This window comes from Parambassis ranga, chromosome 14, assembly GCF_900634625.1.
Source record: "Parambassis ranga chromosome 14, fParRan2.1, whole genome shotgun sequence".
Lineage (NCBI taxonomy): Eukaryota > Metazoa > Chordata > Actinopteri > Ambassidae > Parambassis > Parambassis ranga.
Genome location: NC_041034.1, coordinates 12,049,389 through 12,070,490, shown reverse-complemented (window position 1 = coordinate 12,070,490; position 21,102 = coordinate 12,049,389). Strand labels below are relative to the sequence as shown.

Below are 21,102 nucleotides of genomic sequence, written 5' to 3'. Positions count from 1 at the left end.
GGTACACTGTGGGCAAATTTTACCCCCTAATGTGTTGTTCGGGGACAAAAACGTCCCCTAACTTTAACGGTTTTAAAAATATATTAGATAAATATTTTTTTGAAATTTTTTTGCATAGACCTTTTAATTAACTTCAGTTCTAATCAACAGTAGTGAAAAAATCATTTTCCCCCAGGATTTTAACCCTTTAATCACCAATTTTATAAGGGGTGGTGCTGAAAATTGAAAAAAAAAACACACAAAATGGCTCATTTTTAATAGAAAAGGTGAATGTGGACTGGATTCTTTTTAACCTTTATTATAGTCTTGGTCATGTCAAACATCAGTAAAAAAATTGACTTTATTGCATTATTAGTTTTTGCACAGCACTGGATTTTCTTTTTTTCTCCCATTTTGTCCCATAGACTTACATTATAAACACACTTTTTTTGACTGCACAGCCATGGCACTAAATAATCATGCATTCTTGATTGTTGGTGGTTTACCCTGTTGGTAGGAGGTAACATTTGTGATTTTTACAGTTAACAACTTAATTACCATATTAACCCTTTACCTGCAGGCCTGTGCTCATGTACTGTAGTTTCTGGCTTAAGTATATGGAGTTATAGGGAGTATTTTAGCACATAATTGTGTGTCTACACACTGTGTGTGTATGTTAGAGAGGAAGAGAGCCATTTGCACACTGTCAGGGAAGGAAAGTCAGGAAAATAAAGTTACTAAGTAAGTGAAGTGTACCTAATTCAGACGTACAACGGCAATGCATAAGCATGTAAAATGAAAACATCCAGGAGTTCTGGCGTCTGAAGTTGTGGATGGGTAAAATAGCTGTTTTTTTTTTTTTTTTAGCTTTCGGAAAACACGTCCTCCAGTAGAGTGACTTTACTTTTAGGTTAGTGTCTCAGTTGAGATCACTGAATTAGTCTAAGTGAGGTCTAAGTGCCCCTTTTCCATGGTGTGTTGCGCTCCACACGACCATACGTACATGTGCATGTTACTAAATAGACACCATAGATAGATAACTTGATAACATAATAAATAATCATTGACTAACCAAATCTAATCTACAGTTTAGTCCCCTACTAAAATTAGTATTAAAAGTAGTTTAGTAAAGTAAAGTAAAGTAAATTTGTTGCAGCCCTAAAAGTAAGTGCCGGGCCCTTTGATGCTGAGAGGTTCAGACTAAACAAAACAAAAACACTAGTGGACTTGCATGCATCCTCCTGGTCATTTAATGGTGACAAGAGCAGCAAGCAGCATGAAGAGAGGATTCACCTGTGCATGAGTGAAGGATTCACTTGTGAACGAATGAAGGATTCGCTTGTGAACAAGTGACGGATCTACTTGTGCAGCCTTCACAGCTTCACAGCCTGGCCCTTCATAGAGCCAGGCTGCACAATCATTTCCAGAGATTGTGCACAAGTGAATCCTCTCTTCATGTTGCTTTCTGCTCTTCTCACCATCAAATGACCACAAGGTCACATGTAAGACCACTTGCCTTTTTGTTTTGTTTAGTCTGCACCTGTAGACATCAAAGGGCCACACGTGCATAGCAACACTTTCTTTGTTTTTGTTTACTATGAAGACTCTGTGGTTGTGTGTACTCACAGACAACAAGATCAGTGTGCAAATGGCTCTCTTCCTCTCTAACATACACACACAGTGTGTAGACACACAATTATGTGCTAAAATACTCCCTATAACTCCATATACAAGCCAGAAACTACACTACATGAGCACAGGCCTGCAGGTAAAGGGTTAATATGGTAATTAAGTTGTTAACTGTAAAAATCACAAATTTTACCTCCTACCAACAGGGTAAACCACCAACAATCAAGAATGCATGATTATGTAGTGCCATGGCTGTGCAGTCAAAAAAAGTGTGTTTATAATGTAAGTCTATGGGACAAAATGGGAGAAAAAAAGAAAATCCAGTGCTGTGCAAAAACTAATAATGCAATAAAGTCAATTTTTTTTACTGATGTTTGACATGACCAAGACTGTAATAAAGGTTCAAAAGAATCCAGTCCACATTCACCTTTTCTATTAAAAATGAGCCATTTTGTGTGTTTTTTTTTTCAATTTTCAGCACCACCCCTTATAAAATTGGTGATTAAAGGGTTAAAATCCTGGGGGAAAATGATTTTTTCACTACTGTTGATTAGAACTGAAGTTAATTAAAAGGTCTATGCAAAAAAATTTCAAAAAAATATTTATCTAATATATTTTTAAAACCGTTAAAGTTAGGGGACGTTTTTGTCCCCGAACAACACATTAGGGAGAAAAAAAGAAAATCCAGTGCTGTGCAAAAACTAATAATGCAATCAAGTCAATTTTTTTACTGATGTTTGACATGACCAAGACTGTAATAAAGGTTCAAAAGAATCCAGTCCACATTCACCTTTTCTATTAAAAATGAGCCATTTTGTGTGTTTTTTTTTCAATCTTCAGCACCACCCCTTATAAAATTGGTGATTAAAGGGTTAAAATCCTGGGGGAAAATGATTTTTTCACTACTGTTGATTAGAACTGAAGTTAATGAAAAGGTCTATGCAAAAAAATTCAAAAATATATTTATCTAATATATTTTTAAAACCGTTAAAGTTAGGGGACGTTTTTGTCCCCGAACAACACATTAGGGAGAAAAAAAGAAAATCCAGTGCTGTGCAAAAACTAATAATGCAATCAAGTCAATTTTTTTACTGATGTTTGACATGACCAAGACTGTAATAAAGGTTCAAAAGAATCCAGTCCACATTCACCTTTTCTATTAAAAATGAGCCATTTTGTGTTTTTTTTTTTCAATTTTCAGCACCACCCCTCATAAAATTGGTGATTAAAGGGTTAAAATCCTGGGGGAAAATGATTTTTTCACTACTGTTGATTAGAACTGAAGTTAATTAAAAGGTCTATGCAAAAAAATTTCAAAAAAATATTTATCTAATATATTTTTAAAACCGTTAAAGTTAGGGGACGTTTTTGTCCCCGAACAACACATTAGGGTAGTGTTTGCGAACAATGCATGAGGGTTAAAAAAACCGCTGACTAGTTTAGAGTGAAACCCAACAATAATGCTGCACTATCATCCTCTGCATAAATAAACAGTTCCCACACCTAAATGTTTACAAATAGAATGTAGCCATATTTTAATTCATATTTTTACCATGATATATGGCAAAGTAAAGGTCTATTAAAAATATATTTAATCTAGTTTTAGACTAAAGATTTAAGATTTAATACGTAAGCATGACCTTTTTCAGATTATATATCAAATCACACATTAAATGAATCAAGTGCAAAAAGGTTTCTGCACTTTTATGGTTTCACTTATACAAGCTGCTAAAACATGAGGATAGACATGGTTCTGTAACCTAGTGGAATTGTACCCTCAGATGATATTATATAAGGTATTGTAAAATGATTTTATATTAATTATTAAACAAATAGGAACCAAAATATAAATATCACTGCAAATAATTGTTCAGTTATTCCCAGCTTTGAGGTCGGGCCCAGCAAGGGGTCAACATAGGGCATTTTCTTTCTTCCTTTTTTAACTTTTCTTCAAAACTCTTTTGCTTCTACATATCATGGGATTTTCATTTACAGTAAAGCACATTTTTACTCTTATCTCACTAGTTGCAGATTACAGTTTTCACTCAGCAGCAGAGGTCTGCTTTCATTTCAGATGAGGTGAAACAACAGAAAGAGTTTATTATCAAAGGTAACAGTTGACTGGAAAATTTATTAAGTGTGACAATCATCATTATAATCAGCACAAGTCAATAAACAGTACACTTTAATTGGCTGTCATTTTAATCAGCCCCTTCTTATCAAATGCAAAAAGTCGCCAGCCTTCCTCAGATGAGAGGTCAGCTGCACCTCTTCTCTTGTAGAACTCAATGGACTTTTTGTTGTTTTCTGCTACGATGAAATGCATGCTGCTACAGCGTGTCTTCACTGCCGTCTGTGGGAGAAAACATAAAATCAGGCTCAATGTGCCAACAGTTAAGCTTTGATTCTTCAGAGGAAACTGTACCTCACTCAAGACCTTCAGGATCTGTGAACCAATGCCAAGACCTGGTGAAACATTAAATGTATACAAGGCAATTAAAGTGGAGTGCAAAATGTCCCTCGGTGTTGCAAAACATCTTCCATGTAACTTATTAACTTTTAGTACCATAAAATAAAAGCGTTTGCCAACAGCCTTACCACGAAACTCTTGCATGACAAAGAAGTCCTCCAAGTAGAGAAGCTTTCCAATCCAGGGGTCGTATGTAAAGTAGTACATTGCAAAGGCAACCACAGTGTACTCTTACAGAAAAAAACACCATGAGTAACAACAATAAGCTGTGAATAGCTGTAAAAACTACAGAAATATGACATGAGGGCTCTTACCTTCAGAGCTTTTCTCTTTAGGGACTTCAGCAACCAGGCAGTGATAGAATGGATGTTCTCCAAAGCCATCTTCAAGTAGATCTAAAATTGGACATTGACTTTAGAGGACTGAAAATGTTTTTTTAAAGATACGTTTGCTAGTTAAAATAAACATGAAAAGAGCTAAACTGCTGCACCTTTTTCAGTCAGTTTCACCTTCTCCTCCATGTCTTCATATTTAGCAAGTTCCTAAAACCAGAAAAGTAAGAATCAATAATGATTTAAGCTTTTAATTATAAATATCTGCAGAGAAATGTGCTGCGAGCTTCATAAGGCCATCTGTTACCTTTATGAGTCGCAGGATATCGGAGACATCCTTTGGTTGGGCTGTCCGTAATATAAAACTGGCCATTTTCTCTTTTTACCCTTCTTCCCTTTGCTTACTAGTCCTCTGAATGTGAACAAAAGCAAAATTTGTTTCTTCATTCGCTCCTCAGGAGTTCACCCCCCGGCTAAGAATTTTAGAAAACCAGCATACAGAATTGCTGTAGCTCTGTCATAGAGTCTGCAGAAGCTCAGGAGAGGACCCTTTTATGCACTCCTGAAGGAGGCTGACCTGCTTGGTAATCCATAAATGGACTAACAGCTCTGTACGTCCTGTTTCTTTTTCCTTTCTGTCTTTATCTTTGTTTCTTTCTGTGCTTCCTTTCAGTGTTGTTTAAAAAGTAAACATTAACCAGACCTGGAAAAGAACACACGAACCAGTGCACAGAAATCGACCTATGTAAATAACCTACATTTGAAAATGAGAGACTACATTATGTACAAGCACCGTTAACCTGATTCTGCAAAACTTCCAACGCAGTCATTTGCACTGCCAAGATCAAACTACACTTTTTATTGATACGTAGTTATATAATACATTTATACAAGGTATACACTTAAATAAAAGTGGTCATAGGTTATCATTATGCAGACATTAGTCAGCAACATGTCATAAACATCATCACAGGCATGTTGTTTGACAACATTGCAAAACATTTTTCCCTCATTTTCTCCATTATTTAGTTTTATCCAGTGTTCGTACAGTGAAGCCACTGAAGTTAAACGCACAAGGAAATCTTGTCCACATTAAGCGCTTGGGGCTAGTTTCCAAGGCAGAAAATCTCATGTTAATTACACATTTACATTCTACCTGATTCAAACACACTCACAGCAGAGGGTATAAGCATCGACCCATGTCTGATTGATATGTGTATTATTGCTAGAGAGTGATGATATGTGATGCAGTATGATCTAAACCTTTCAGTCATTAAGTCAGACAAACTTTAAAGACCAGACAGACAGTATTGTACGAAAAAACATTTTATTTGGACTTTCAGTAAGTGCTTGATTTCACAGACTGGGAGAACACGCATCAGTTCAGTTTATCAAAATACTTCAGCTTGCCTGAAGGGTCAGGAATGATCTGTGGAAAAAGGTTCATCAAATTAGTGCACAGTAAGGTTGTGTCACGTTAGTTTTGCACTTAACAAAACTGTTAGTCTGTTATTGCACCATAATAATTTGCTGTTTGACACCTCGGAAAATCCATGGTTACCAGATAACTGGAGCTAGAGTTCTCACAGAGGTGCCTCTCTTTTGTCTCTTTTGGCCATAATAACCTATGCTGCAAAGTGCTCTGCAGAGGTTAGATTCAGAGGTTCAGCTTACATCAGCTATAACCAAACCACCACTATCCACCCCTTTTGTAAATGACACTATCATTCTGGCATAATCCTGTGGACCTTGCCACCATAGGAGTGATATATCTTCAACCCTAAAACCATGTCAGCTATTATTGCTCCGCTACCAACTATGGGGTCAATGATCTGCTAAATATACAGCAGAAGTAACTTATACATTTATTTGTAAATAAGGTTTAATTCTTTTTTTGCAGACAGTTTCTGAATATCTTCAACCTTGAATGAACTTCAAAATGTCAGAAGTAATGTTTTCAAAAATATGCCTGAACAATGCACCACAGTGATGATACATCATCTGAATTCCTATAACTGGGTTAAACACAGACTGACTTTTATTTCACTTAAAAACAAAGTGTCCATCTTAGTCATACTCACTGTGTCACTGCCTGGCTTCCATCCTGCGGGACACACTGTAAAAAAAAAAACAATGTAATTACAGCGTGCTCTCAGTATTGTGTTTCTGCTGATTTTCACCTGTGACTACACTACTTATCTGCTTCCTGTACCTTCTCCGTGTTTGTCAGTGTACTGGAAGGCCTGAACCAGCCGCAGAGTCTCATCAACAGATCGGCCCACGGGCAGGTCATTCATAGTTATCTGTCTCAGGACGCCTTTGTCGTCAATGATGAAGAGACCCCTGAAAAAAAAAAAAACACAAGCAGGATTTACTGTTGCATCCTGGTAACATCATAAAGTTATTAATGTGCACAGTAAGTATGATTTACACATTTGTCCAAATAGTAAAATCAAACAATTATTTTACAAGACATGTTTTTCTTTAAGTGGAGGTGCCTTTCATGGTGGTCATAAATGTAAATATGAAACCTCACCTCAGTGTGTGTCCCTGATCCTCCAGGTAGACTCCATAGTCTTTTGAAATCTGGTGTGTGAGATCAGACAACAGAGGTATTTTCATAGGGCCGAGTCCACCCTGCTTTCTGGGAGTATTGATCCTGTAAAAAAAAAAGAACAGAAACAGAAACAAAAGAACAGAAAAAAGAGAGAGAAAGCAAAATGACTCATGCTATTAAGAAATAAAACACACTGGACAAAAAAGAGGAGCACTGAGGAACGAAAACATAAAATAATAATAATATGTACATCTATTATTAGTAGGTTTGGTCTTCATGCTTTTATGATGTTGTCTCAGCCAGCCTGTAATTGCTTTTGTCTCTAATAAACACTGATAATATTTGACCCACATTTCTCTGGTTTGTCCAGGACACTGAAATATGTAACGAGCATACCTAACATAATACGTGCAACAAAAATACATTTAGAACACACATCTCTGGCGTCCATGGAAGGAAGAACAATCCTCATAAAGAAAGCCATCTTACCAGGCCAGGTGAGTGAACTGTGAGTCCACGGAGCAGGCGACCACCTCTGTATTGATGGCACGGAACTCATGCACACGATCGCCGAATGCAATGATCTCAGTAGGGCAGACAAACGTGCTATGAAAAAAAACAAACAGCAGAAATGTTTACACACAGTCAACACAATTCTCTGCTATGGTGGACGACATGTGAAGCAATTGTGTGTACTTACAAGTCCAAGGGATAGAAGAAAAAAACCAGATATTTGCCCTTGTAGTCTGACAGCTTTAGCTCCTTGAATTCACCATTGATGACGGCTGTTCCTTCCCAGTGTGGTGCCGGCTTTGAAACTACAAGTAGATAGAAGATACATGCACTGTTGGAGCCAGGATGGTTTTTAATAAAAAGTGTGAAAATATCCATGATAAATATAAATATGACACAGAAACCCCAGGCAGCCTCTGTTATCCTGTGCAGGTCCTTGGCTGTATCATTTTACTGCACAACAAGTATTGAATAAATATTAATATCTGCATACCGTGTAGCTTCCCTGCATCTAAAATGTGTATGGCACAAGTTTTAAATCAATATAGTGTTGGGATGCATATGAGTATTGGGAGCTCAGAGGCATGTGGCATGGAGGTAGAAGTCTAAAAAACACCAGATGTCACCAAAATAACTTGTGTGAATTCTATGTTGTTGCACCACATGTCCTGTGTGGAGCAGCCAGTGTGGGTGCTCCACACAGTCATGTGTCAGAGGGGCGGAGAGAGGCGCGCACACACAATCAGATGAACTTCATAGAATGACGTGTCCTACAAAAGATTCACTGTAAGGCCAGAAATGATGACATTAACCTCATAAAGCTTACATTTAAGAAGGAAACAATAAGACTCAGTATAAGACAGCGTGTATGTGCGTGTGTGTGTGTGTTGTCCTGACAGCAGCTTCGACGGAAACACAATGATGCCTTCCACTGTGCAAACCCTACTTTGCCACCGCCGGGTGAAACGAGCAGAGGAACTCACTCTTGGCTTTGCTGAGGTGCAGGGAATGGTCAGAAACAGGCACACGGGAAGCCTCTCCAGGATAGACGTGTCCTCCCGCGTAGTTATGACACTGAGAGTTTTTCACATTAGCGCCTTCCTCTGCAGATGTGACTGAGGTGATGAAGAGGAGAGCGGTGCAAAGCGCGCAGAAGAGCTCCTTCTGAACATTAGTGTGGAAAATAGTCTCCATTGTGCCGTGAGTTGAGAGCACGTAGATACTGACTGACTGGTGATGCGTGTCAGACTTTTAGCAGGGTTGCAGCCTTCTTCTTCCTTCTACTCTTCTTCTTCGTTCAGGTAGTTGGGATCTTTATTGTTGCTTTACTGCCATCTTCTGGACTTAATTAGCTTAATTTCCAAGGGCCAACTTTGTGGTGAAAAGGGAGTACAGTAAGGTAATAACTAGTTAATGGTTCAATTTAATGAAATGGAATAGTATAGTAAATAGAATATTATTTCAGGAAAAATAAAAATTGCATAAATACATGAAATATACTTTAAAAAGAAATAAATCTCAGCTTTATAGAGGAATGTTTTTAGATCACCTTCCTGCTCAATTGTTTTTTTTTTGTACAACATTAAAGGGGAATTTGTTTTGGTCTCACTAAGATTCATTGACTTGTAAATGAGCTGTGACCCATGAAAGGCTGTGCTGTTAACAAAAATGCAGAAGATCTGGTTTTGTAAGTCTCATTGAATGACATCGTCAAATATTTTCTGTCATGTTCACAAACCTCTTCTCTTTTTCTACTCCCTGTGAGGGAGTTGCCACAGGCTGAAGGGACACACACTGACTGATTTTATATTGTATTGTTTGAGTTGACCTTTCCGATATATGATTTTCTGTAAAACTTGGCCATCATTGGTATATACATTTATGGCCACAGTGACCACAAACTTCTGCTTTGTTCACCTTCTTGTGATAAATGTACCACATTCATATGTAGGGCTGAATGTGAGGTCACACTGACCTTTGATCATCCAGATGTCATTTGTGATATAAACAGCATTAATAAGAAATAAGAGGTGCTGCTATTAAAAATGATGATACAAAGTCCCATACACTGTCACATTTATTCAGCAATAATTACTGAAATAGTAACATGTGTTGACCACCATTTATAATTTACCCAATAGCTGTTTAAACAGAAAAAGAGGAGGATGCTTACAGTCTTTGTATTCCAATGGCTCACTCATAAGCCAAGGAGCATTTCTTTGCATCATCTGCCACCCCAAATGTAACAGTTTACAACAACAAGTTCTCACACTGAAGGCATCCTCAGCTGTACAGACACCATGCACTCTGTCTGTTCTACTGATCTTATTCATAGAGAAAAGGCTTTGCATGTTGGCAGGCTGAGTGAGGAGTCACTGCAGATTTTTTTCCCAAAACAATAATGAAAAAAGAAAGACTTTCTTTCTTTGACTTGGAAAAAAATAAAATGCATTAAGATGATTATTGGATAAATGCACTTAAAGGACCAATGTGTATGATTTAGGGGGAATAGTCTATAATCATTGCTGTGGTTTGTTTCAACTTGGAATTAGCCTTAACGCTAATTGCTGTAAGTCAGCCTCTGGAATCTGATGACCACTCTAAACTCTTCACACCTGGAGGTGAGGTATTCAGTTGTCTGTGACACACCGATCCTTTAAATGGCCGAGTTATGTTTACATCCACCAGTGTTGCAGACAATAGTTCCACCTGTGGGAATTCTGTGTGTAAATATTTACAATATCCCTCATTTAACTCCAACATGGAACTGAGCATCTGCAAAATCACCACATGAATGTAAACACACTCACTCAACTTGGAGTGTGACAAGAACACAAGACACATTCATCTGCCAAATGGCACCAGATATGACAGGCACATGTTTCGTTTGGCAAGATTTTTTAAATGTTTCCAACCTTTCCCTTTATATGTTATATGTCCTTGTAATAAAGGGGTTAAATAAAAGGGGACAAAACTGATGAACTCAGACTGAATAATTTATCATGTCTGTATAAAGAGTAAAAACATTTTTGTTTACAGGTTGGTCACTCTGTTTCTGAGATGAACAGTGACAGGTGACATTTACTTTTAGCGCCTCAAAACTGACCAGAGCTAAACATCAAACAAGCAAAAAGAAAATGTACACTTTTCACTCTTATAGTCACAAAAACAAATGGGTTTAAATGCTGGACAAATACACTAACTATATTCTTAGGAATTAAGTTTGTAATGTTTTATCAGAATTTTATTAATCTGTGCCAAAGATGATGCAGGCCCTATCAAAATGTATTAAAAATGACGGACTGAGCCAATTAAAAAGGTGTTAACAGTTTTGTTAGTGTGACAATGTGAATATAAATGTACAACACTGATATTAAGTTACTTGCTGATGTTTAAAGCTCTGGGTATGAGGCAATGGTTGATGGTACATTAGGTGTTGTGTGCGCATATATGAGGGGAAGGGGGGGGGGCAGAGGGATGAAGAAGACTTTAGCTGACAGACTTCAGCTTGGCCCACGGGTGTGTGCCTCGCACTTCTAGTGGTGGATTGTTGGAAAAGACGTGATTGCACAACTCATCCAGTGGGGGTTCAGGGTCTGTGGTGGCAAACTGAGCAGCGTCTTCAATTTCCTTCCTCACCTCCACATCGATCTCCTACAGACAGGTAAGACAGAAAACTATCACTATCTGGGATCTGACACAGACTGTACATCTGCACAACCAAGAACATTTATGCCGCTAAACTGTTAGATTATGCATACATAAAAAAACTTCTGTACAGTAAATATTAACAATACAGAGCACCCTCTTGTGCTTACATAATGTAGTATCATTCTATGTGACACACAAAAAAGGACCTACAGTACAATTTAAACTTGAATTTACAGCTATGATAATGCATTACATGTGCACTTAAATGCCTCAGAAGGTTTGGCCAATTTTTCTGAGTCTGATTAACACTATGCTTCTTTCCCATATCTCTTGTAGGGTTTTTGGAAATATAATTTTTCTTGGAAGTTTTGGTTACCTTTAGCTCCTCCACACTAGCCATGTTGTTGCTGAGCATGCGGTCCTTCAGCAAGGAGATTGGGTCACTCTTACTGCGGACCTCCTGGATCTCCTCTCGTGTGCGGTAGCTAGAAGAGCAGAGATTTGTGCAGGGATGTTGTAGGGATGCTCTAATCACTTTTTACAGCGGATGGTAAATACTACAGGCGTACTGTGAGCGTTTTAAAAAACACATTGATAACTAGTATTATAATCCTTTTACTAAACCATGTTAATAATGTGATTTGAGCTCATTATGCAAATTATCTGTAATACCGATGGAGTGATCAAAAATCAAAAAAGTTTGATTTGCTTTGATTTCTGTTGTGCCACCACTTTGGTCTTAATTTTCGGAATTTCCTTCATTATCCATTTTAATCATGCATTAATCTGCTCAAGCAAATACCAATGTTAGTAGTCAGTTCAACCTGAGACTGTGGTCAGAGCACTGCAAGGCCACTACAGAGGGCAGGAGAATACACAGAGACTACTGTGGAACAATGGCAGAAGCAAGGGGCAGTGGCACAGTGAAGATGACATTTGAGATTATTGATGACTTTAAGATAGTCGACAAGTCTGTCACAGCCAAGACTTCAAATTAAAAAGAGGAACATTTACCTGACACCAGGATCACTCATACTGTGTCCATGATAGCGGTATGTCTGCAGTTCCATGAGAATGGGACCCTAAGGGGAGATCAAGCATATTTATTGCATGGTTTATACAGAAATGTATAGAGTAAGTGAGGATTAACAAAAATGAACAATAAAAAAGTAAAAAAACTCAGAGTCACACTAAACACACCTTTCCAGATCTGCAGTGATCTGCCGCAAACCTGGTTGCTTCCCGAACACACAGAACATCCATTCCATCCACCTGTTCATAATAACCACATCCCAGATATCACTGCATTATTAGTGGGCCCCTTTTCAGGAAGAAAAACTGTAATGTATGCTAACTTAGACAGCAACAATTCCAGTCTTTTACTTCACTCTAAAGACATCTTGTTCAGATTAACACATTTAAATCAGCAAAAAGAGATTTACCCTAAGACCAGGAATGAATTCTCCTCTCTTGAAGTAATCTGTGCTGGCTGCAGCTCGCTCCACTGACGTGCCCATGCCATACCTGTTGTTCTCACAGATGAAGATGACGGGCAGCTTCCACAGAGCTGCCATGTTGTATGTTTCAAAAATCTGGCCCTGTGAATTAAACATTAACACAGGATGCACTTTACTGATTTGAAGTAATGTAGAGTGTTTATTTTATCATTTCTCTCACAAACCTTGTACCTTAAGTTTTCTAGTCAAATGTCTTCATATATACACTTATAATAGGACATATAGCACTGTCATGGTTAATGAAGTTGTTCTTAATCCATTTTTTAATGTCTGTCTGTGTGTGGCAAATATGTGGCTTATAGCAGGTATTTCTGTGCAGTACCTGGTTAGCAGCACCGTCACCATACAGACACACACAGAGCTCATTGTTGCCCTGATACTTGCAGGCCAGTGCCACGCCAGCGCCGAGAGGAACCTGAGCAGAATTTAATTTGAAAGTTAAACCATAAAATTTAGTATTATTTACAGGGAGTTTAAAAACAACATCATACAGGTTACTCTGGCTGCATGTATTAAGTGCTTGTAAGAGATATTACAATGACAACACACTGACAACAAATACAGCTTTTAAAAGCCATCAAAACATAAACCTGTGAAGTTTAATCTAATCATAATAGTTAAAGGCACTAAATTATGAGTTCAGAGAACACAAGGGGCAAACACCTAAAATTCTGTGATTTACCTGAGCTCCAACAATTCCATTTCCTCCATAGAAATGTTTACAGTACATGTGCATAGAGCCTCCTTTGCCCTTTGCAATGCCTCCTCTTCTGCCTGTATATTAAAAAAAGCATGAAGAGATATACTTATGTGAGAAAAAGACAAAAGCGTTTGCATCTTAAATCCAGTAATAATTATTTTATTATATGTCATGCCAAAACATCACACTTTTTTCCTGCTGCAGTCCTCAGACCATACAGAAATGTATACAGAAAACCTTAAACATCCAAGGATTCTCACCAGTAAGCTCAGCCATGATCTCTTTCACAGTCCCTCCCCTGGTGTAAGTGTAGCCGTGAGCGCGGTATGCAGTGATCAGGTGGTCTGACAGATTAATGGAAGCTTCAATACCAACAGCACAAGCTTCCTACAAGGAAAAGACAGATTCACATTTTGTGGGCCCATTCTTATGAAGCTTCCAAGTGATATCAAGCTGGTAATCAAAGCAGACTTTGCCTTGTATGTAATCAATACTCAACCTGGCCATCATATAAGTGGCAGAATCCTCTAATGATCTTCTGCTTATACAGCTGATCTGCCTTCAGCTCCATACGTCTCATGGTCTGCATGATGCGATAGTACCGCAGACCCTCATCGCGAGTCATGACCACCTGAGTGGCCGGGGCTTCATCCAGCTTGAAGACATCACATTTCTAGAGGGACAAGAGGGACAGAGTACCCATGTGCACTCATCAGTTTAGTACAACATAGTGTTTGACTCTTACCTTTACTTCAAACGTAGCCTGGGTTGTAAAGTCAGCATAAGTGCGTGCTGCCACAACTGCTGCAGCTCCCTGTTGGAGGAAAGAAAATATTGAAGCAAAAGATATGAAGTTTGAAGCCAAAGATTAAAGTTTAAACATTTTTTTAATGTTTAAGAATCAATATAAACAAGTTGTCAAATGACTACAATATTGAAAAATGAAGTAAATACTGTTGCACAAACGGTTTCTTTACATACATAAGTCACCAAATCTCAATATTCATTTAAATCAAGAAAGATCTGAGTAGTAAGATATTTGATGGCAGCATTTACTACAAAGTTCTAGGTAGAAGATCTTTAATAAATTGTCATTTAAACATAAAATTTAGAAACTATATGCCATCCTGTCTAGTAATAAATAATGTTCCATGTTTCTGTACACAAAACAACAAATGAACAAATAGTTCCACAGTTTGGAAACCATTTACAAATGCTAGCTGTCACTATTCATAAACAGAAGCTGTCATTAACATGAAGCAACAAATTCAAAGAAAGGTAAATTTGAGAAATCAATCTGTACCACTCCAAACTCAAACTGTCGTAAAAACGTGATTGTTTGCACACTTTTAGCGGCGTTAGCCAAACAAGCTATCATTCGGCCTCACAAGGTCAGAACAGCGATGACACTTTTGTTTTGAGTATAAACATTTAAGGTTTGAGACAGGTTCAGTGTCTTGCTAATGCTATCTACATCACAAAATGTGTGTACTTACATTTCTCTGCGCGCAAGCTCGCAACACGTTAGAGATATTGGTCAGCATCTTCCCTCAGCTAGCCCACCTCAGCCCCTGCTCGGCACGGATCCGTCCTTCTGTCAGGCTCTGTCCTTCCGGTTCTTTTCTTCTTCACTGCCTAAAACTAGGCAGCAGAAAAACGCTGCTGCCCCCGTTGGTCTGTACAGTACAGACAGATCTATAATAATAACAACTAGAAAAAGCATTTCCTGAAGAAAATTCAAGTTTGATTGCAGAAGCTGAAGCATTGCTTTGAACGCTTATTTGAACGATTGCTTTGAACTCTTTGAGAATATGAAATCTGCATGTAACAGCTGAATTAATCTGAATATTAGCTGAAGCAGTCATAAAACAGCTGAATTAATCTGAACAGGAGCTGATTTTGATGTAGATATGTAGCAAACAGCTCCATAGCAATGAATATGGCACATATCATGCGTAATGATGGATAAAGACTACAAATATGGCTGCTTTGTATGCCATTGTGTGTCAGCCTGTAACCATGGTAACAGCCCTGCCTGCCTAATTAAGCCCTATTTAAGACACCTGTGTGGTTCTCCTTTTACTCCTCTCAGGCAGATCCCATGTATTTTAATGGGGGTTGCACCCTCCGAACAACGTCTCGTATTCTCCAAACCGAAGACTTTAGACAAAAAATAAGAACACCGTCAGAATCCCAAGAAGTTGCTCTACAACTGGTATGATTTTTATGTCTGGGATGTCGAAGATGTGGACATGGCGGCGAGTTAGAAAATATGGCAGCTCTGCTTCTCTGTTTTTGGTTTTACATAATGTCTTAATGGAAGAATGACCGGCACTCTCCCCGAACAGCTCGATCTACAGGCAAAACTGTTTGGTGTTGAGTTTTAAGACCGACACCATCAGAACCCAGACCATTTTTCCTTCGAACTGGCGGCCAAATTATCCCTGTCAGATAAAAGGTGCAGACATGGCAGCAGGATAGAAACGCAGAAACTGGTTTAATTTTTTTCCCTCCCGCACTCTGAGCGATGACATCACCCACTCTGCCTTTGAAGTCTCCACACAATACACACTAATGTTAAACTCAGAGGAGACCTCAAAACCACTTGGTATAAAACTGTTAACCATTTGAAAACTAGAAACAGGAGAACTCTGAAAAGTAATAGCTGAAAAGATCAGAAGAAGCTGAACATTTTGATATATGAACGGTTTCTGTAGCTGAAAGTATGCAGGCGCTGAAAACCTTTAAATGTTGAAGACTTTGAAAAGCTCTCTCATAGACTTCAATGTTAAATTAATTTTATAAAATGCTTAATATTTTAAAAACTATAAATAGTCCTCAATAAGCTGAACATTTTGACATTTGAACGGTTTCAATAGCACAAAGTATGCCCAAGATACGCTGAGCCAAAAAGTGTACGGAAGAAAATATAATAATAAAAATAAAGAAGTAGAAGAACTAAAGTTTGATTGCTCTGCAATCAAACTAATTAACTAAAAATAAAACTAGAAAAGGGCATTTCCTGAAGAAAATGCAAGTTTGATTGCTGCAGCTAAAGCATTGCTTTGAATGCTGATGTGAAGGATTGCTCTGAATTGCTGGAGAATTTGCAATCTGAATTTAATTTGCTGAAACACAGTTAAGAATTTAGAAAGATGAAGCTCTTATTTTGAAAATTAAAAAATGTTTTAATATTATGAAGATATGAAAGAGAAACAGCTGAAGACAAGAACAGTATGAAGTCCTTAAAAAATAGCCTGTGAATATACCATATGAGGTCTGAGGCTGGAATAATACCATAAGCTTATAAGAAGCACAGGCTGCGTGATTTGAATGTAGAAAAGTAGTATACAGCTGAAGGATGATCAATATGACACATACAATACTCAAAATCTGATAAAGACTACAGATGTGGCTGCTTTGTATGCTTCTGTGTTTGCACCTGACACCATGGTAGCAGCCCTGTGTGCCTGCCTGTCTCCATGACAACCTGAATGTTTATCAACTGTATCAACTCTCTCTAAGCACCATCTCCTCAGCCTCTCTCCAGTCTGAGTGATGACATCATCCACCCTGGCTCCCAACATTCTCCGCAATACACACTAATGTTAAATTCAGAGGAGACCTCACAAACCACTCCAACTTTGAGAGGCTGGCACATGGAAACGATTCGGAATTAGAAAATTCTGAATACAAGTTTGATGGAGCAGCATCTCGTGAGTGTTTTAAGACTAAAATGGAGTCTGTAGTTCGAAATTTGTAGGAGGAGATACATTTGGCAGATGACCCTCGTTGAAGGGCTCTCTCATAGACTCCCATGTTAAAAATTACACAGAAATTGCTTAATATTTGAAAAACTATAATTTTTTGAAAAATTTGAAGTTGACCTGGAATGTCCTCTATGAGATGAACATTTTGATAGTTGAATGGCTGAAATCAGTCTATGTATGTACGGAAGAATAAAAAAGAAGAAAGAGGGTGAAGAACAAGAGTTTGATTGCCTAGCAAAAGCAATCAAACTAATTAAAACAAGTGAGTTTTAAACAAATTCACCATTGTACAATTGACACTAGAAGAGAACCTATCATTTGAGACATGTTGATGAAGATTCTCAGATGTTCTTTCTCTGTCGGTTGTTGTCCTTCTTGTTGTTAGGGGGTCTTGTTTTTGTGGCTTTGATGAGTGCCCACATGGGGTAGCCACAGGTTTGCAGGGCCTTCCTGATGTGGTGTTGCTCCTTCCTCTTCCCCTCTGAGCTGGTTGGTACAGTTTGTGCTCTGTGCTGCAGGGTCCTGATGACTCCCAGTTTGTGTTCCAGTGGGTGGTGTGAATCAAACAGCAGGTACTGGTCCGTGTGTGTGGGTTTCCTGTACACTTCCATGTTGATTCTCCTGTGACATCAAATGAGACCATGTTGTCGTCTGGGTCCATTTGGATCCTCTCCACCTTGTTCACAAAGTCCTGAGAGTTGTGGATGTGATATGGTGTGATGTGGTTCCCCACCAGTGCTGTTAGGAGTTCAGCCAGGTGGGGTCCCTCTTCAGTGTCTCATATGTGGCTGTGTCACTGAGGAGATCTGTCACTTTGGAGTGGTAGTCCGGTGTGTTGAGGACTACTGTGCATCTTCCTTTGTCTGCTGCTCTCTCTGTGATGTCCTGGTGTCTCTGTAGTGAGATCAGGGCCTTCCTTTCCTCAATGGATAGGATTCTTATTCATTACCAGGTGGCGCTAAAGGACAGTTATATGATACAACTCCTTCATAAATGTAAACATCATAAATGTTCATGTTCAGAACAGACAGCAGCTCACATCAAGTCTCTGAAACATTCACTTGATGTACATTCTTTCACTGTTACACAACAAAAACAACAACAACACTCACACAGCTGCTTTGTTGCTCAAAGTGAAACTAAACTGAGATTGTTGTATGATTCCAGGAACTCTGCAGCCATTTTGTTTGTATGTTTGTGAGAGAAGCAGAGAGCAGAAGAAGAAGCTTCAACGTAACATGCAGCATGAAGCTGTAACTGGTCATCAGATCGTCTTTAAGGAGACAGAAAACAGTTCAGACACAAAAACACAGACTTCATGTCACTAAAGCTCAAATCCATCAACATGTGAACATCGACACAAACACAGACACACAATATAGGAAGACACACAAACAGCAGCAGGCACAGGCTCACAGACTCACAGTGGAAGAGTTCTTCAGGATCATCAGAGCTCTGAACCTCCATGAGAGAACCCCAAACATCTGCTGCTGCCAGCAATGAGTCTGATAATAAGTGCAGTCAGGGAGGAGTCTGAAGACAGAGCAGCATCATGGCTGTGAACATGTGACACACAATAAACTGTCACCAGTCTGAACAGAACCGTGGGTCAATAGAAACAAAGCAGCAGTTCAGTGTGTGTGAACAACAGTGAGCAGCTGCAGACTGTGGCAGCTCTTCAACAGTCACACATCAGCAGTCTGCTGCAGTAACATCTGACCTCCTGCTCTCATCACGTTCTCCTTTGAACCCACACAGCAGCTCATCTCATACTGTCAGCGGGTGGCGCCAGAGAGTTGTTATAAAAAGACCTTCATGAGAACAGAATAAACTCTGGAGCATGTTTGATGACACAGACACTAAACAGTTAATCATAGTTTTTTTTTATTAAAAAGGGTTTTAGGTACAAAGTTTGTATTAAAAAAGGGGTTTTAAAAATCTATTAAATATATCAACAGCAAAAGAACAAAGGATTTTTTTGCCCACATGGAGCAAAAGTTTAGTTTTAACGAACAAGACCACAACAACATGCTGATTCAGCAGGTTTATAGACTGAAAGAGTTAAAGGATGAGGAGGTTTGAGGAGGAGGGGGATGAAGAGACTGAAACACACAGAGAAGTCAGACATGCCTCTATAATCATGACATGGTCTTGTTCCTGTATGACAGGGTTTAAGTAACAACAATAAAGGAAGTATAAGACTTTAAGTAAGTGCAACAGTCTGAAGACTGTTATGCATCTTCACAGGAGATACAATTTTATTATCAGCCCAATATAAACATCAATACTAACAAACTTGCTTCAGCAGCTGCAATGTTTACTTTAAACTCCACCATCTTGTCCACATGGTGACCAAACACTGCAAAGTCCCTCACTTAGCACATAGAGTATGAAATGTACAGAGGAGACTGACAACAGCACCACAACACAGTAACTGAGTGGACAAGCTTAACTTCAGTATGTAACCCTTTACATGCTGTTGATATAATTTTATATTCATTACACAGTTAGTATAATTTCACCAAAAACAACATTGTATGTGGTGGGTTGTTGTTCTAAGAACCAATACTTCAGTTCCTTTCTAAAAACAAAACATAAAACCACAAAGACCATCAGGAGAAATCCTGCTGTCAGTCCAATGATGAGTCCTGTCCGTCCTCTTGTGTCTGCTAGTGGACTCAGAGCTGGACTCAGAGCTGTTTGTCCTGCTGTAAAGGAGAAAAATGTGAGTTGACTTGTTGATGCTTAAATGAACATGTGGACTGTTTGCATTGAACCCGATGCTGTCTGTCTGTACAGAATATTATATGTTACAGTTAGAAGAACAGAAATCAGACAGTTCTCATCAGACAGCAGCTTTAACTTACTCACCAGAGACTGTGAGGTCACAGAAGGAAGAATCAGAACCAGAAGCTGTCCTCACTGCACACATATACAGACCAGAGTCTTCAGTCCTGAGTCTGGACAGATGAAGTCTGATTCGTCCTTCTCTGAGGGCGTCTGTGTCACTCTGGACTCTTCCTGAAAAACCTTCATCCACATACTCTGAGAACTCAACACCAGCATGGATCCGATACAGGACTGATTCATTTTTGTTTAAATGAGAACAGTAGACATGAATGTCCTCAATCTTAGTCTCAGTGTCTGTGGGGAACGTCCACTCCAGTGTAATGTTGTGGTTCTCCTCCGCCTGATAGGAGCTCTGTGCCACATTCACTTCAAATGCTGCTGCTGAGCAGGTGAGGATGAGAAGCAGCAGGATCATCTTCTCCTTTTGAAAGGACACAGAGGTGAAGAGTCATCAGGTTCAGTCAGACAGATGTGAGGGAAGCTGTCAAAGTTAAAAACCATCATTTTCCAAACAGATCAAATCAAATCAAACTTTATAGAGCACCTTTCATACAAACAGAAATACCCACATACACACACACTTCTACTTGTATAAATGTAAAGGAAATAAGGCCTGGAATAATACCATAAGCTTATAAGAAGCACAGCCCTGCCTGCCTGCCTGCATCCATGGCAATCTGAATGTTATCAACTGCCCCTAACTGCAGCTCTCTCTGTCCCCCTCCTAATGCGTTTCCAATGTAAAAACACCCTCTAAACAACTTCTGTTTTTGTCCAAACCGAAGCCTTCAGACAAAAAATATGGACATCGTCAGAATCACAAGATGTTGCTCTACAAAGCGGTGCAATTTTTATGTCTATGATGTCAAAGATGTGGAATTGCAGGCCTGAGGCCCTCCGCACAATACACACTAATGTTAAATGTTAAACTCAGAGGAGACCTCAAAAAACACTCCAAATTTGAGAGCCTGGCGTACGGAAATGATTCAGAATTAGAACATTCTGAATACATGTTTGATAGAGCAGCATCTAATGAGCGTTGTAAGACTAAAATGGAGTCTGTAGCTTGAAATTTGTAGGAGGAGATACATTTGGCAGATCCCTCATTGAAGGGCTCTCTCATAGACTCCCATG

The 21,102-nt window shown here is 38.8% G+C and overlaps 3 protein-coding genes across 4 annotated transcripts; all 3 read right to left on the bottom strand.

The window, feature by feature from the left end:
- Nucleotides 1-3,719: 3,719 nt before the first annotated feature.
- On the bottom strand, nt 3,720-5,087 carry LOC114445939 (diamine acetyltransferase 1-like). Of its 2 annotated transcripts, XM_028421279.1 has the most exons (6): nt 4,718-5,080; nt 4,569-4,620; nt 4,393-4,473; nt 4,207-4,308; nt 4,034-4,074; nt 3,720-3,961 (listed from the first exon to the last, which is right to left on the bottom strand). In XM_028421279.1, exons 1-6 carry the CDS (start codon nt 4,781-4,783, stop codon nt 3,794-3,796), a joined length of 510 nt encoding a protein of 169 aa, XP_028277080.1. In that variant the 5' UTR covers nt 4,784-5,080; the 3' UTR covers nt 3,720-3,793. The 2 variants fall into 2 exon arrangements, with proteins under 2 accessions (XP_028277080.1, XP_028277078.1); XM_028421277.1 differs by having other exon boundaries at nt 4,034-4,308; nt 4,718-5,087.
- A 631-nt stretch (nt 5,088-5,718) lies between these two features.
- prdx4 (peroxiredoxin 4) lies at nt 5,719-8,789 on the bottom strand. Its single transcript, XM_028420924.1, has 7 exons — nt 8,464-8,789; nt 7,668-7,785; nt 7,457-7,573; nt 6,947-7,069; nt 6,623-6,753; nt 6,492-6,526; nt 5,719-5,839 (listed from the first exon to the last, which is right to left on the bottom strand). The coding sequence occupies exons 1-7, from the start codon at nt 8,672-8,674 to the stop codon at nt 5,789-5,791; spliced, it is 786 nt and encodes a 261-aa protein (XP_028276725.1). The 5' UTR covers nt 8,675-8,789; the 3' UTR covers nt 5,719-5,788.
- Nucleotides 8,790-10,361: 1,572 nt separating this feature from the next.
- pdha1a (pyruvate dehydrogenase E1 subunit alpha 1a) lies at nt 10,362-14,982 on the bottom strand. The gene is made up of 11 exons (XM_028421883.1): nt 14,845-14,982; nt 14,094-14,162; nt 13,848-14,021; nt 13,609-13,735; nt 13,331-13,422; nt 12,971-13,063; nt 12,574-12,729; nt 12,332-12,403; nt 12,146-12,213; nt 11,508-11,616; nt 10,362-11,134 (listed from the first exon to the last, which is right to left on the bottom strand). Exons 1-11 carry the CDS (start codon nt 14,890-14,892, stop codon nt 10,970-10,972), a joined length of 1,173 nt encoding a protein of 390 aa, XP_028277684.1. The 5' UTR covers nt 14,893-14,982; the 3' UTR covers nt 10,362-10,969.
- Nucleotides 14,983-21,102: the final 6,120 nt, after the last annotated feature.

Coding starts and splice junctions, on each gene's coding strand:
- LOC114445939 (XM_028421277.1), bottom strand. CDS start 4,783: ATGGCCAGTTTTATATTACGGACAGCCCAACCAAAGGATGTCTCCGAT. Junction 4,621..4,717: donor ATATCCTGCGACTCATAAAG/GTAACAGATGGC, acceptor TTCTGGTTTTAG/GAACTTGCTAAATATGAAGA. Junction 4,474..4,568: donor GGTGAAACTGACTGAAAAAG/GTGCAGCAGTTT, acceptor GTCCAATTTTAG/ATCTACTTGAAGATGGCTTT.
- prdx4 (XM_028420924.1), bottom strand. CDS start 8,674: ATGGAGACTATTTTCCACACTAATGTTCAGAAGGAGCTCTTCTGCGCG. Junction 7,574..7,667: donor TTCTTCTATCCCTTGGACTT/GTAAGTACACAC, acceptor TTTTTTTCATAG/CACGTTTGTCTGCCCTACTG. Junction 6,754..6,946: donor GATCAGGGACACACACTGAG/GTGAGGTTTCAT, acceptor TTTTTTTTTCAG/GGGTCTCTTCATCATTGACG.
- pdha1a (XM_028421883.1), bottom strand. CDS start 14,892: ATGCTGACCAATATCTCTAACGTGTTGCGAGCTTGCGCGCAGAGAAAT. Junction 13,423..13,608: donor GATCATGGCTGAGCTTACTG/GTGAGAATCCTT, acceptor TTTAATATACAG/GCAGAAGAGGAGGCATTGCA. Junction 11,135..11,507: donor CTAGTGTGGAGGAGCTAAAG/GTAACCAAAACT, acceptor ACCTGTCTGTAG/GAGATCGATGTGGAGGTGAG.